Genomic DNA, 12,660 nt, shown 5'->3' with positions numbered 1-12,660 from the left:
GCAATACAACAAAATTCCGATAAGGGGACACATATGAAATGACATTGTAAACAGGCAAGTAACTCTCTCTAAGAGCAAAACTGCAGGGGGTGAAAAAATTTGAACAATTATAAAAATAATTAAAAAGCATAGAACATGATACAAATCAAGGATCAAAAAAGGCAAACGAGCAAAACATGAACTTTAAAAAGCCAGTCTATACATCAAAATGGTTTTTGAGCTTAGATGAAAATTCCTGTAAGGGGGCACATATGAAATCGTTAACAAGGTCAGTAGGCAAGTTGCTCCAGCCACGAGCAAAACGGCAGGGGATGGAAAATTTTAACGAATCGGTACGGGCTGATAAATGATGAAAAACAAGTTTATCTTTGTGTCTAGCATTAACCAAGATTTTGCATAAAAAGGATGACAAGGCACCTGTATGATTGTGAGCAACTAATTGTTTACATACAAAAGCAAAGAACAGATATTCTCTTCTATTACTTAGGGTGGAAAGCCCTGTTTCTATAAGCCTGCTATTGTAGGGTTGTTCTTGTCTCCTTTGATGAAGCATTAGCCTTGTGGCATACCTCTGAACCTTTTCTAGTCGAGTCTCGTGTTTAACACGATAAATATGCCAAACAGGAGAACAATAATCTAAAAGAGGTAAAACAATAGACTTGTACAAAGTGAGCAGTGTTTTAGAGTTGCAGTCTCCCACAACATGACGAATAAAACCCAGAGTTCTATAGGATCTACCTGTGACAAAATTAACATGCGCATCCCAGGAGAGATTGTTTTGAACAAGTACAGGTGCGGATCAATACCAGCTATTTTGAAAACAGAATTTCTATATCACACATATCCCTACCAGTAATCACCACTACGCTTATCACTCTGGCATATCTTAACAACACATGTTAAAGACACTGGACACTATTGGTAATTGTCAAAGACCAGTCTTCTCACTTGGTGTATTTTAACATATGCATAAAATAACAAACCTGTGAAAATTTAAGCTCAATTGGTCGTTGAAGTTGCCAGATAACAATGAAAGAAAAAACACCCTTGTCACACGAAGTTGTGTGCTTTTAGATGGTTGATTTCGAGACCTCAAATTCTAAGTCTGAGGTCTCGAAATCAAATTCGTGGAAAGTTACTTCTTTCTCGAAAACTACACTACTTCAGAGGGAGCCGTTTCTCACAATGTTTTATATTATCAACCTCTCCCCATTACTTGTCACCAAGTAAGGTTTTATGCTAATAATTATTTTGAGTAATTACCAATAGTGTCCACTGCCTTTAAACTAGCTGAAATGACTGACCAATTCAAATAACTGGTCAAGCTTGTTTTCTTTTTTTTTTGGGGGGGGGGGGGGGTAGGGCTTAGTGAAATCTGACTTCCATTTTGCAAGGTGAAGTCGAATGAAATGGAATGGTCCAGATTTCACCTCTTGATGAACTCACAACCATCTAAAATTATTATAAAGTAGTAGTTCATGTTGAGTTGATGACTACTTGAAGGTTTTCCAGTCACGAGGCACTTTGGTTTTCCACCTTGAGAACTTCCATCTGGTCACAACAGATTCTTCAATTATTCATGTAATCTGAAAAACAAAAAGACCAACAAATTATTACGTTGTTTAATTCTGCTGACTTGGTTGATATTTCAGTCATTATGACTCATATGAACAAGTTCAGGGCCCAATTTCATGGCTCTAGCTGCTTACCGCCGAGTTCTGCGCTTACGATCACGATTCCCCGCTTACGTGCAAGAGCGGAATTTCTGCGCTAGCCTTGTAAGCGTAGAATGCCTAGTAACACAGAGTACGCACGCGCAGAAGTCAAAATTTGCCTGCTATTCCGTGAAACACGCTTGCCGTAAGCACGAAATTCCCTGCTTCCGTAAGCGCTGATTCTGTGCTTACGGTAAGCAGAGCCATGAAACTGGGCCCTGGTGAGCGACTAGACTTGCCCAGAGCAGTATATTGGGAACCAGAAACTGTGAAGCTCTCGAATTGACCATAGTCGACCATGCTCCAGTGCATGGTTCGATATAGTCAATCTCCCTGTGCTCTATGGTTTCTGGTTAGTCTACTCTGTCATGTTTAGTCGCAACATGGTCTTGCTCAATAATAGTGCTAGCCAATATACTGAAAAATAAACGGTGCAACCACAGCGCAAATGGACAAGCCTATTGCCAAAGTGACGGTGTCACATGAATTAAATTTACTTCCTTATACCTATACTGTTGAGTGGGCATAATTTCATGGTGTCTGTATCAAATAACCTCAGTGATCCCTGGAGTGATCTGTCTTCCCTCCCTTCCGCCTCGGGAATAGAACATGCCGAACACTGCCTAGGCAGTCTTGCCATAATACTTGAATGGGTCAATATTTGTACACTAACCCAGGGCCAAATTTTATAGAGCTGCTTAATAACAAAACGTAGCTTAGCACAAACAAATTATGCTTACCAGAATATGGTTACCAGCAAAACTATCATGTCACGTATACAATCTGTGTCTGGTACCCTGGTCATATCTACTAAGCAGAAATTTGTTAAGCAATATTTTGTGCTTTTAAAAGCAGCTCTATGAAATTGGGCCCAGTGGCCTATTTCACAAAGAGTTTAGATTGATCTTAAATACAAATCAATCGTAGTTGCTTGGTAAAGTGTGATGTCACAATGCAAATCACTAGGTGATACTGACTATTTTGTCTTATGATGGATTTTATTGCTTTGTGAAATCAAGCCCTGGTCGCTACCATGGCGGAAAATCCAAGTCAATTTTGACCCCTTTTTACTTACCAGGATTTTTAGTGTAGTGAAAAGGGTCGTCCAAAAGCATCCTGTCTTCCGGCAGTATCCCCTCGCCCCCGTAGTAGATATTCTGCAGAACCTCCAGTGGGTTTCCTCGGAAGGCATGACGAAGACAAGGATCCTTTGAACTTGAGAAGATCCTTCTGAAACCTCTCAGATTCCCGAGACATAATAGAAGGTTTCCCTCAAAAAGCTGGTCCTGTAGTGCCTGTGCACACTGCTGCATTTGTTTATAGGATTCCTCGTCGATGCCTTTAAACAGTACATTGAAACAAAATACAGGGTTTGTAAAAGGGTTTTGATACCTTTTGTAGATCAACTATTGGCCATGACATGAAGAACCCCCATCCACCGTGAAGGAAGATGCACATAACATAAGTTACCTGTAGAAGTTTTAGCCTTATTTAGTTGTCAAATATTTGAGAGAAAAAAAAATAAAAAATCACAGAGCAATGTTTGCAGGAGAGTCGCCTTAATCTATTGTTCATGCTAAAATAATTGTTGTATCACTGAGACAAATTATTTTTGTGAAATTGTTTTACTCAATGCTCAAAAACTACAGCACTACAATAACTTGTACTCCAATGAGAGGTTGATGGTGCAGCAGTAAATACAAATATAAAAAGATATTTATAAAGTGCCAAATTGTCACGATGGCCTCATAGCGCGAAATATAAAGATAAAAAGCAATTACCCAATTACATGTACAATAATTACAAAATATGCCCAAAAAAAATATATAAAAAATAATGTTTTCACTTACCAGCAGAGGCTACAGTATCTTGAGGCACCAGTCCATCTGTGAGGTAGCCATCTAACTCGTCTTGATAAACTGTCCACTGGAGCTCAAAAACTTCACTCGGAGCAACAGGTGCTCCCTCGTATTTTGTCACCTGTCTGATAAATTTGGAGCGAAGGAGGTCTTCTGAAGGGTCGGTAGGTTCTTGCAAAGTTCTGGGGAACAGTGGCGGGAATACGGGTGTTGCTGCCTGACAGTTATGTTGCCATCCTCCTACTGCACCCTCTGACATCGGTTTTGCCTCGGACTGTTGGGATCCTCCAACAGCACCTTCTGTTGCCTCTGACTGTTGGGATCCTCCAACACCTTCTGTTGCCTCCAACTGTTGGGATCCTCCAACAGCACCTTCTGTTGCCTCTGACTGTTGGGATCCTCCAACACCTTCTGTTGCCTCCATCTGTTGGGATCCTCCAACACCTTCTGTTGCCTCTGACTGTTGGGATCCTCCAACAGCACCTTCTGTTGCCTCTGACTGTTGGGATCCCCCAACACCTTCTGTTGCCTCTGACTGTTGGGATCCTCCAACACCTTCTGTTGCCTCCAACTGTTGGGATCCTCCAACACCTTCTGTTGCCTCAAACTGTTGGGATCCTCCAACAGCACCGTCTGTTGCCACTGACTGTTGGGATCCTCCAACAGCACCTTCCGTCACCTGTTCCTGAGATGTCTCTGCCTCAGTTTCTGTCATCTGCTCAAATTGATCAGCGGCATCTACCCATTCATCTGCTGAGGACATGTTGTCTTTCACATCTTTCACATCTTCCAAGACATCTTCCGCATTCTGGAAAACGGTTTCAGCTTCCATCCCAACTTCCTTGCCTTTGAAGTTTTCTGTGCTGCTCTGAAAATTTAAATTAAACTCAAAGTTGTGAAATACGCTTTTAAGCAGTCCTGATTTGTTGGCCTGCCCGAGACCAGTGATTTTAGAATGGGCCAGTAAACTCACCACTGTGAATTGAATAAATGGCTTCCTCATTGCATTGTGAAACATCCTTGTAAACAAATCTGATAATATCTGTTCAATTCTTTTGAGTATCAAAGTTCGCTCTGGCCTGGAATTCATCTTTGTTTGGTAGGACAATGCCATTTTCACTTTGTTAAGGGCACTTCAATCGTTTAAAAAAAAATTAATAACAACATTTGAAGGGGCACCAAGGCTAAAATCAGGGCCAGGGGGCAACAGAAGCCATGGATTCTGTGGCCTGCCTGTAATTACAGACATGTACGCTCACACCTAAGACAAATTAATTAAATATGTAGGCTATCTAGAACTTCTTTTAGTGCTTGTTCAAGTTGTTTTGATTTTCTGGTGCTGTAAAAAACCAAAAAACCAAAAAAAATTGGTTCTAGTTATCATTTTGAGCTACAATCCATGCTTTCTTGTGGATACTACACCCATTCTCAATGCACTATGTCAATTTACAGATTCTATAGTTTGTCCAAGAAGAATTAATAGCGATCATTGCTGTTGCATATTATTAGGATATCTTCATCATGCAAAAAAAAAAACATTAAAAAAAAACACACAATTACCTTTGTTTACAAATAAATTCAAAGAGACTTACTTGATCACCCAGTCCGCTCATGTTGCCCAAGTATCTGCTAAATAACCAATATTAGAAATACACTTTCCAGTTTGTTTCCTTTTCATGCTATCACCGACAAGTGAAAACCCAAATCACGTATGTAGGTCTACTACTTCCTCTGCAGGGTTCTCGATCCGTGCTCTTGAATTGCATTCCGAACCAGAGGGGAAATCCCCTAATGGGAAAAAACCCTAAAGGCCTTCTGGCATCACGCCAATGGGAGACTTTTTGAAAGCTCTGCCACTAGAGGGAAGCAGACCTACCAGGTAAGGGTGCACAACTCCTACAGCAAAACAATGGTAAATGCTAAAAATTCAAAAAATATTAAGAAGTCTCTCAGCCTCTTGAAAATTAAATCAGATACATTGTCATACAACTAAACTTCAGATTTCTTCTCAATTTTTGGTAGGTTAGCATTTTGGAATTTTTGCTAATAACCCTAAAAAGAAACACTCCCAAAAACTCATGCACACCGCTTGTTATCCTTGGGGAACTAGTGTCCAGTACGTCCTGTTCCAGAACAGTTTGGTTTATGCTGGCATTGTGTTATGAAAAACAAAATACAGTTTGGCTAAATCTAAGTACAAAATCAAAAACACGCAAAACACAAGGTATTTGCTGTCAGTGACCGTCACTCATGCTTCTCCTATTCCTAGGCCGTGTCCGAAACGGCGACTTCGGCTACAGCTACGGCTAGATCGCGCGCGTCTGCCTATTCTTCAACACTGGTAGACGCGTTGATCTAGACGTAGCTGTAGCCGAAGTCGTCGTTTCGGACACGGCCTTAGACTTGTGGACAAGTCGTTAAATCGGCCCACGCGCTGAGATAGTGGTCTTGCGAGATCACTGCTCTCGCGCGAACTGATAGCTCCCCGATTTCGACTCCTCATTATCTCAGGGCGTGGGGCCGATTTAACGACTTGTCCACAAGTCTAGTGCAAATCAGCTCAAGCATGCGTTTGATGTGTTTTGGAAGTTCAATCGAGTGGGCCCAACTTTAGTTCGGTTTTGCTCAATATTAATCTGACAATCAAAGATGAATCTCTGAAATATTGTGCTTTATCACCCACGCCCTCAACGTTAATTCAGAAACAAGTTCGTGTGTGTGAATTCGACGATTGCGCGTCCGTCAGTTTGTTTTAAATGGTGTGTGCACCTTATTAATCGGTGGGTATACAAAGTGGTTTAAAAACATTGATCTTTATGTTACTGTACTGTATCATTGAATTTTTAGATAAAAATAACCATCCTTATCCAAGAGTTCATTAATTAATAAAACAAATGATTAAATAAGGGAATCAGTGTGTGGTGAAGAGGTCTGGTGGTTTAATCCAAACGAGGCCTGGTTCTTGATAGTTTTACCGAGACGAAGTCGAGGTAAATTATCAAGAACCAGGCCTCGGCTGGTTTACACCAGTAGTTGAAAACCGATTCAACACACTTTGATTCCCATTCATAAATACCTTTTCGGTAAAAAACATCAACACTTTTTGGTCAAAAAGTAAAATAAATGCAAAAATTACAATTGTTCAATGATTTCTTTCAACACAACACCCCTCCAGCTATGAAATGGTAAAGCCCTCCGCCGCCCTCGGGCAAACAACTCCTTATAATTAAAGGGAATGCTGTGCGCGTCGCGCGTACAACTGTTTCAGCCGTTGCTCTCGACCAATAGGAACGAAGAAACTGTCTTATAAGAACAGGTGCAAGGTCGCACGCCCAAGTTTCAACACTTTTTACTGGTCATAAACAAAGGTTTATACACACCCACGTGACGCGCTCTCCACCAAAAGGAATAGCGAAACTGTCTGAGGTATTTATGAATACATTATAAAAACTAAAACTCATTTTATAAAAAATTGTAAGGATTTTTGTTGTCGTTCAGATTTTAATTTATTTAAACGACGAAAAAAACATGTTCTTGGTTTGACTTCGTGTTTTGTGGTCTCTACACAATCTGTATAACCCCGCCCTTGTATTGACCCCACCCGTCATGAAATGTGCACGAGTGAAAGTCGATCCGTGAGAGTCATGCGTAGCTCTTTGCTCTTACAACTTTCAAACTGTCATAAAAGACGGCGGTCAATCATGTGTTATCCATTCTGGGCCCAGTAATTCACCCTGCTTATAAGCAAAACATACTGTTTATATTATGCTAAGCAGAAATGAGCAGGATACTAGTCACAGTGTACATGTGATGTGGTAGTTTCGCTGATAACCTTGTTCTGGTAAGCAATCATTTAGGCGCTTAGCTACTTCTTGTGCTTATAAAAGCATTTACGTTAGTATCTAACAGACCCAGAACCCCTTACCTGCCCTAAAACTTCTGACCCCCCACCCCCCCCCCCCCCAAAAAAAAAAACGGCCTAGTGCCCATGTCGTATGCAATTATGTCCTCTATGCAATAATACCCGGAGGACATTATTGCACATGCAATTATGTCCGCCGGGCGGTTTTCATATGCAATCGTGTCCGCCCGGACGCGGCTGCATAATGCAATTGTGTCCGCCCGGACACAATTGCATATGCAGTTGCGTCCGCCCCCGTGCAAAACCGTCCTTGCAGTAAATTAAACGCCCTTGGTCGACGGAACACGTTCGCAAATTTTTACAAGCTTAGTGCATACATGGGAAATGATTGGCCGTTGGGTATTCGCTGCAATCATAAAATGCGTGAATATTCATGCTGCATATACGTTGGTTTAGTGCATGCACGCTCGCTTACGCGCGCACATACATGTACAGTTATGTACATGTTCACTGGACGGTTTTTGCATAGCCCGGACACGATTGCATATATGCAAAAGTGTCCGGAGCGAATAGTATTGCATGGCGGACACAATAGGAGACTTCCCAACGCTAGGTGGCAGCAGACATACCGGGTAAATTTCCATTGTTTACGTAGTTCTGAACATGCGCATAATTCTGAGAACAATGGATTTACCCGGTAAGTCTGCTGCCCTCTATCGTCCCAGAAAGTCTCACATTGCATCTGACACCCACCCAAATTATAACTTCCCGGCACATGGCAGTACAGGGGATTTATCATTTACGTGCCAAGAAACCGGGGATGCGTTTTCGCGGGCGTAATTTGTTTCGGCCAATGGCCAGTGATCAACATGGCAAGTTCAACAATGGTTCAACCAAAACATGCCCGCGAAAACACACCCATGTTCCTTCAGGCTATCCCATACAGCCCACCCACCCCTCTGTAGTGCCTAATTATGTCCCTATACATTTATACATTTATAAAAATATAGATAGAGTGTGGTGAAAAAAAAAAACTTCAGACCCTCAGCCGCCTACCACACCTCTTTTTTCCCTTAATATTCATAATGTGTTATCTGTTTAAAAAATAAAACAGTTAAACAGGTGGAGAATAACACCACAATGCAATGCGTAGGAAAAGTTGTTAGAATAGCTCTTTTTCTACATTTCAGCATAGCGACAACAGGCAGGATAAAAGCCTGGAAGATGCGTTACATAAGTGTTTAATCCCAAGTAGAACGATTCGCATGCAAATTAATTGGAACAAAGTGGCGAAGCATTGATGCTTAAGGCAACCTGCATAACTGTATTGGGGGCTGTACGCTGTATGCAAATAAGGAGTTTGTGCACAGTTTTCAAAGCACTGTGGGTGATTGGAAACCGCATGGCTTTTCAGCATTTAGACGACGACCGCATGGACCGAAGGCAGCACTTTTGTGAGCTCTGGATGGGATTTTTCGCGCCGCTATTTTGACGAACTGAACTGGTTAAATTTGTCGTAAGAAGAACCTTCCAAAAATTCAGGCATTCATTGTCGAGTCTGGAGGAAGTATCTTTTACTTCTAACTGCAGAAAATTTCATAACAAAATTCATTGTTTGAGCCGTTCTTTAGCAACTTTGGTGTTGAGCACGCGAGTGGCTGGGGAGAACTTCGGTGAATTACCGTAGACGTTAAGTCGAAGCTTCCATGACTAAAAAGCCATGCTAACTAACATGATGCCGGACACAGCTCACATTTTCCAGGGACTTTTCTCAGTTGCTTGTTGGGGGAAATGTTGGAGACAATAACATAGAACTGACTCGTTTATTTACACCCCTGAACTTGAACTTTAAATTAGCATTGGTGATAATAGGGGTTGTTTTTCACAAAGTAAACGAGTTTTCAACGGTGGAGGTACCTGGTACGGTGTGGACAGACGACTGAGGAAACGACGACTTGTGGGGCGTTGATACAGGCGGTACCTGCTGGTGAACAGCTCCCGCATTCAGCAGAGGGAGAGATGCAGTTGTCTATGGATTGTGTGGTTTCTGTGGATGCAAGAGGTCACCAATGGACCAAGGTAGGGGCAAATTGCTGTATCCGACCGACCACTTTCAAATAAAACCTTCAAAAACCATTAACTTTGATGAGAGAGAGAAAAAGAGAGAAAAAAACTTTTACAATAAAATAAAAAAATCATTGACTTTGTTGAGAGAGGGGAGGGGGAGAAAAACTTTAAAGATCTTTGACTTTGTTGAAAAAGGAACAAAATGGAGCGAATATAATTATGACATTTCTAACAATTGAATAAGATGTAAATAATGACAAAATTTAAGGCGGTCGGATACCCCAAGTTTGTCTAAAAGGAGACGAGACAAAGAGAACAGTAAGAAGACTGCAAAAGGTAGAAGTAGATCTAACCCGTTCTCTTGCAGAGTCTCACCCCTTGTATATCCCATGCCCACTACAAGATGTTCCAGAAACTTGTTGATGTTGTCCCTAAAAATAGTTTCAATATGATGTCACACTTTTTCAGGCTTTTTCTCTGATTGCATATTGGTCGAAGCCAATGATGCTTGTTATTTAGAAGACTAGTCTGTCTGGAAATTTCTGTTGGGTTGAAACTTCAAGTCGCCAGTTGTCATTTTAAATATAATTGTCATGATTTCAAAATTCTATAAAAACATTTATAAGTTAGAAGTGCCGATTAACATCTTAAATAATGTAATTCCTCTGATTAAAATTAAGCAAAAATAAATTAAAAATGGTTGGATTTCTCAATTTTCTTTAAGAAGAAAAACAAATCATTAAAAATAGTTCTGTCCAATCTCCATTAAATCACTAATCTGCATTCATTTTTATGATCAATGTTTAATTAAGGAATATTGAATAACTAATTAGTCAAGCTAAATTAGTATTTCATGTTTCTGATATCAACATGGCATCAAATTCTGAATGTAGCTTACTTTAACTTAGCAAAAATTATACCACGCCCCTTACAATTTAATTTAGAAGACTACATAAAACACAAGTTTAACGTTTACAAAAAAAAAATTAATAAAAAAAAGCAGTTGGGAATATTTTTCCCTTGCCACTAATTTTGCTCGGCAGCGCTATCAACCACCAATTTCATTCGGCAGCGCTATAAACTACAAATTCCGTTCGGCAGCAATATAAACCCGTTCGGCAGCGCTATATACGAACAACTTGAAGAACAGAAAGAAACAGCCAAAATGAAGGCAAGAGAGCGATCGAGAATAAAGATTCAAGATTCTCCTTGAGGCAGCAGGTTTGTATTAGCCCACCTTGTTGAGCTGTTAATGGCTCCGCTTTTAACATCGGTCTCATCACTGTCACCAGAGACCGATAGTAAAAGCGGAACCATTAACAGCTCAACAAGGTGGGCTAGGTTTGTATGGGTGGTAAGATAGTGTTAGCCTAGACAGGGATAGGGAATGTAGGCTTAGAGATAAGACTAGCTTTCCACCCCTTCAAGCAGGCTCTTAGGTACCCAAGATTCAAGTCTTGACGACGACGAGTCTTCCTTTGATGTCATTGATGAACCGAGGTCATCAGAGGTCAACCAGGTAGTATCTGGGTAAAGTATGAAAGGAAAATAATCCTCTCTCTTCACAACAATTCTAACATTTCCCTTTTTTATTGTCTTCCACAGCATGTTGTTCTGAAGCAGCAATTGTGGCAGGCCATTTTGGTATAGCAACTCCTTGAGACCGCAGTTTGGTAAGGTATCGGGGTTAACTCACAGTTAACTGGACTTTGGCTTGAGAGTAACATTTCCCTTTTTATTGTCTTCCACAGCCTGTTCTGAAGCAGCAATGGGGCAGGCCATGCCCTGGTAGCAACTCAATGAGACCGCAGTTTGGTAAGGTATCAGGGTTAACTCATGGTTAACCAGACTTTGGCTTGAGATGACCCCAAATGCTAACATTGTTGGAATTCTCTTTTTCAATTATAATGCTGGTTATGTTTTCTTCTGAGATGGATGTCCCGCCGAGGTGACCTACCAGCAAGTTCATGGCTTTACTTTATCTGACCACTGAATGCCAACCTTTCCAAATAATAATCTGAAAAGCGTCAAGAAATTTGCAGTTATTTCTGAATATCTCAGAGGAATCTCTAAACTGTTTGGTCACAACATGGAGGTAGTACCTCGATGGTTTTAATCAGCAGAACATATTTTTCTCACTGTTTGCGATTCACAACATCAAGACTTATAGAATCATACAACCCATGGCAAAGGAACCAATACAACAGTATTGTTTGTCTTTCTGCAATTAAAAATAATGGCCCCATTCTTGAAACAATATTCAGCTTGATGCAATAATAACTACAGAGTAACTATTAGTGATCAGGTACTTTTTATTTGTTTCTCTTTTCAGCAGTCTTGTATATAGTGATGAGCTTTTGGGATGAGCATCAGTTGAAGAAACAGCAGAGGAAGTCAACAACAAACCGCATGGTAACTTTGAAATAAACTGTTGTCAAATGTTCTGTGAAGTTCAGCTTGGAGTTTGGGTATTTTAAAAATATTGTTTAAGTTAATGAGTTCACAAATCAATCACTTTTGAAGATCTAAAAATTTCAAAAAAATTACACTTCGTTTGTTCTTATAGTTCAATCAGCTAATGTGTGGAATCTTCATTGAAATTTGAGTTCTTGTTTTAAACAGAAGAGGAATAAAAGAAAGAAAAACGAACAAACAAGCTAACAAACAGTCACCGATCTGTAAAGTTAATGTCAGAAGTGTTGTGTGTGCTTGTGTGCAATTGAAGGACTTTTGTGATCGGAGTTGGTAATCCATTCTCGCTCTTGCCTATTCCTCCGGATATCAACAAATTTATAAAAACTAGCTTTGTGATTAAAATCATTTGTTTTCTCCCTCAGTTTGAGACGCTTCGATGTTGATGCCAACCAACGCTTTTGGACTGTGTGCAACCAGCTTACTGGACCATGATGGCGCCCTGCTGCCTGACTGTATGATGACACCCAAGAAGAAGACTATATTAGGGCCTTATCCAAACCTTGGCTTGGGCTCCGGCTCTGGCTTTAGGCTCCACCAGACAAAATGCCCCAAAACATATAAAGGAATCATTCAAGCCAGAGCCCAAGACGATCTTTGGAAAAGGCCCTTATTTTAATGTTTATTCCACATAGGCTTTAAAGGATTTGGGTACTTTTTCAAAATGTCCATAGATTGACATTAA

General features: G+C 40.5%; 1 protein-coding gene and 1 long non-coding RNA gene across 2 annotated transcripts; one reads left to right on the top strand and one right to left on the bottom strand.

The window, feature by feature from the left end:
• Positions 1 to 1,349: 1,349 nt before the first annotated feature.
• Positions 1,350 to 5,367, bottom strand: LOC117295835. Its single transcript, XM_033778607.1, has 4 exons — positions 5,167 to 5,367; positions 3,566 to 4,442; positions 2,791 to 3,054; positions 1,350 to 1,586 (listed from the first exon to the last, which is right to left on the bottom strand). Exons 1-4 carry the CDS (start codon positions 5,185 to 5,187, stop codon positions 1,570 to 1,572), a joined length of 1,179 nt encoding a protein of 392 aa, XP_033634498.1. The 5' UTR covers positions 5,188 to 5,367; the 3' UTR covers positions 1,350 to 1,569.
• A 5,421-nt stretch (positions 5,368 to 10,788) lies between these two features.
• On the top strand, positions 10,789 to 12,660 carry LOC117295981. Its single transcript, XR_004519705.1, has 3 exons — positions 10,789 to 11,318; positions 11,839 to 11,915; positions 12,341 to 12,660. It is a non-coding gene; the product is annotated as an uncharacterized LOC117295981 (long non-coding RNA).

Source organism: Asterias rubens, chromosome 10 (genome assembly GCF_902459465.1).
Source record: "Asterias rubens chromosome 10, eAstRub1.3, whole genome shotgun sequence".
Taxonomy (NCBI): Eukaryota; Metazoa; Echinodermata; class Asteroidea; order Forcipulatida; family Asteriidae; genus Asterias; species Asterias rubens.
Note: the sequence above shows the minus strand (reverse complement) of the source record. Positions and strands in the feature narration are given on the sequence as shown.

Coding starts and splice junctions, on each gene's coding strand:
- LOC117295835 (XM_033778607.1), bottom strand. CDS start 5,187: ATGAGCGGACTGGGTGATCAA. Junction 4,443..5,166: donor TGAGCGGACTGGGTGATCAA/GTAAGTCTCTTT, acceptor TTAAATTTTCAG/AGCAGCACAGAAAACTTCAA. Junction 3,055..3,565: donor AGATACTGTAGCCTCTGCTG/GTAAGTGAAAAC, acceptor TACTGTTTAAAG/GCATCGACGAGGAATCCTAT.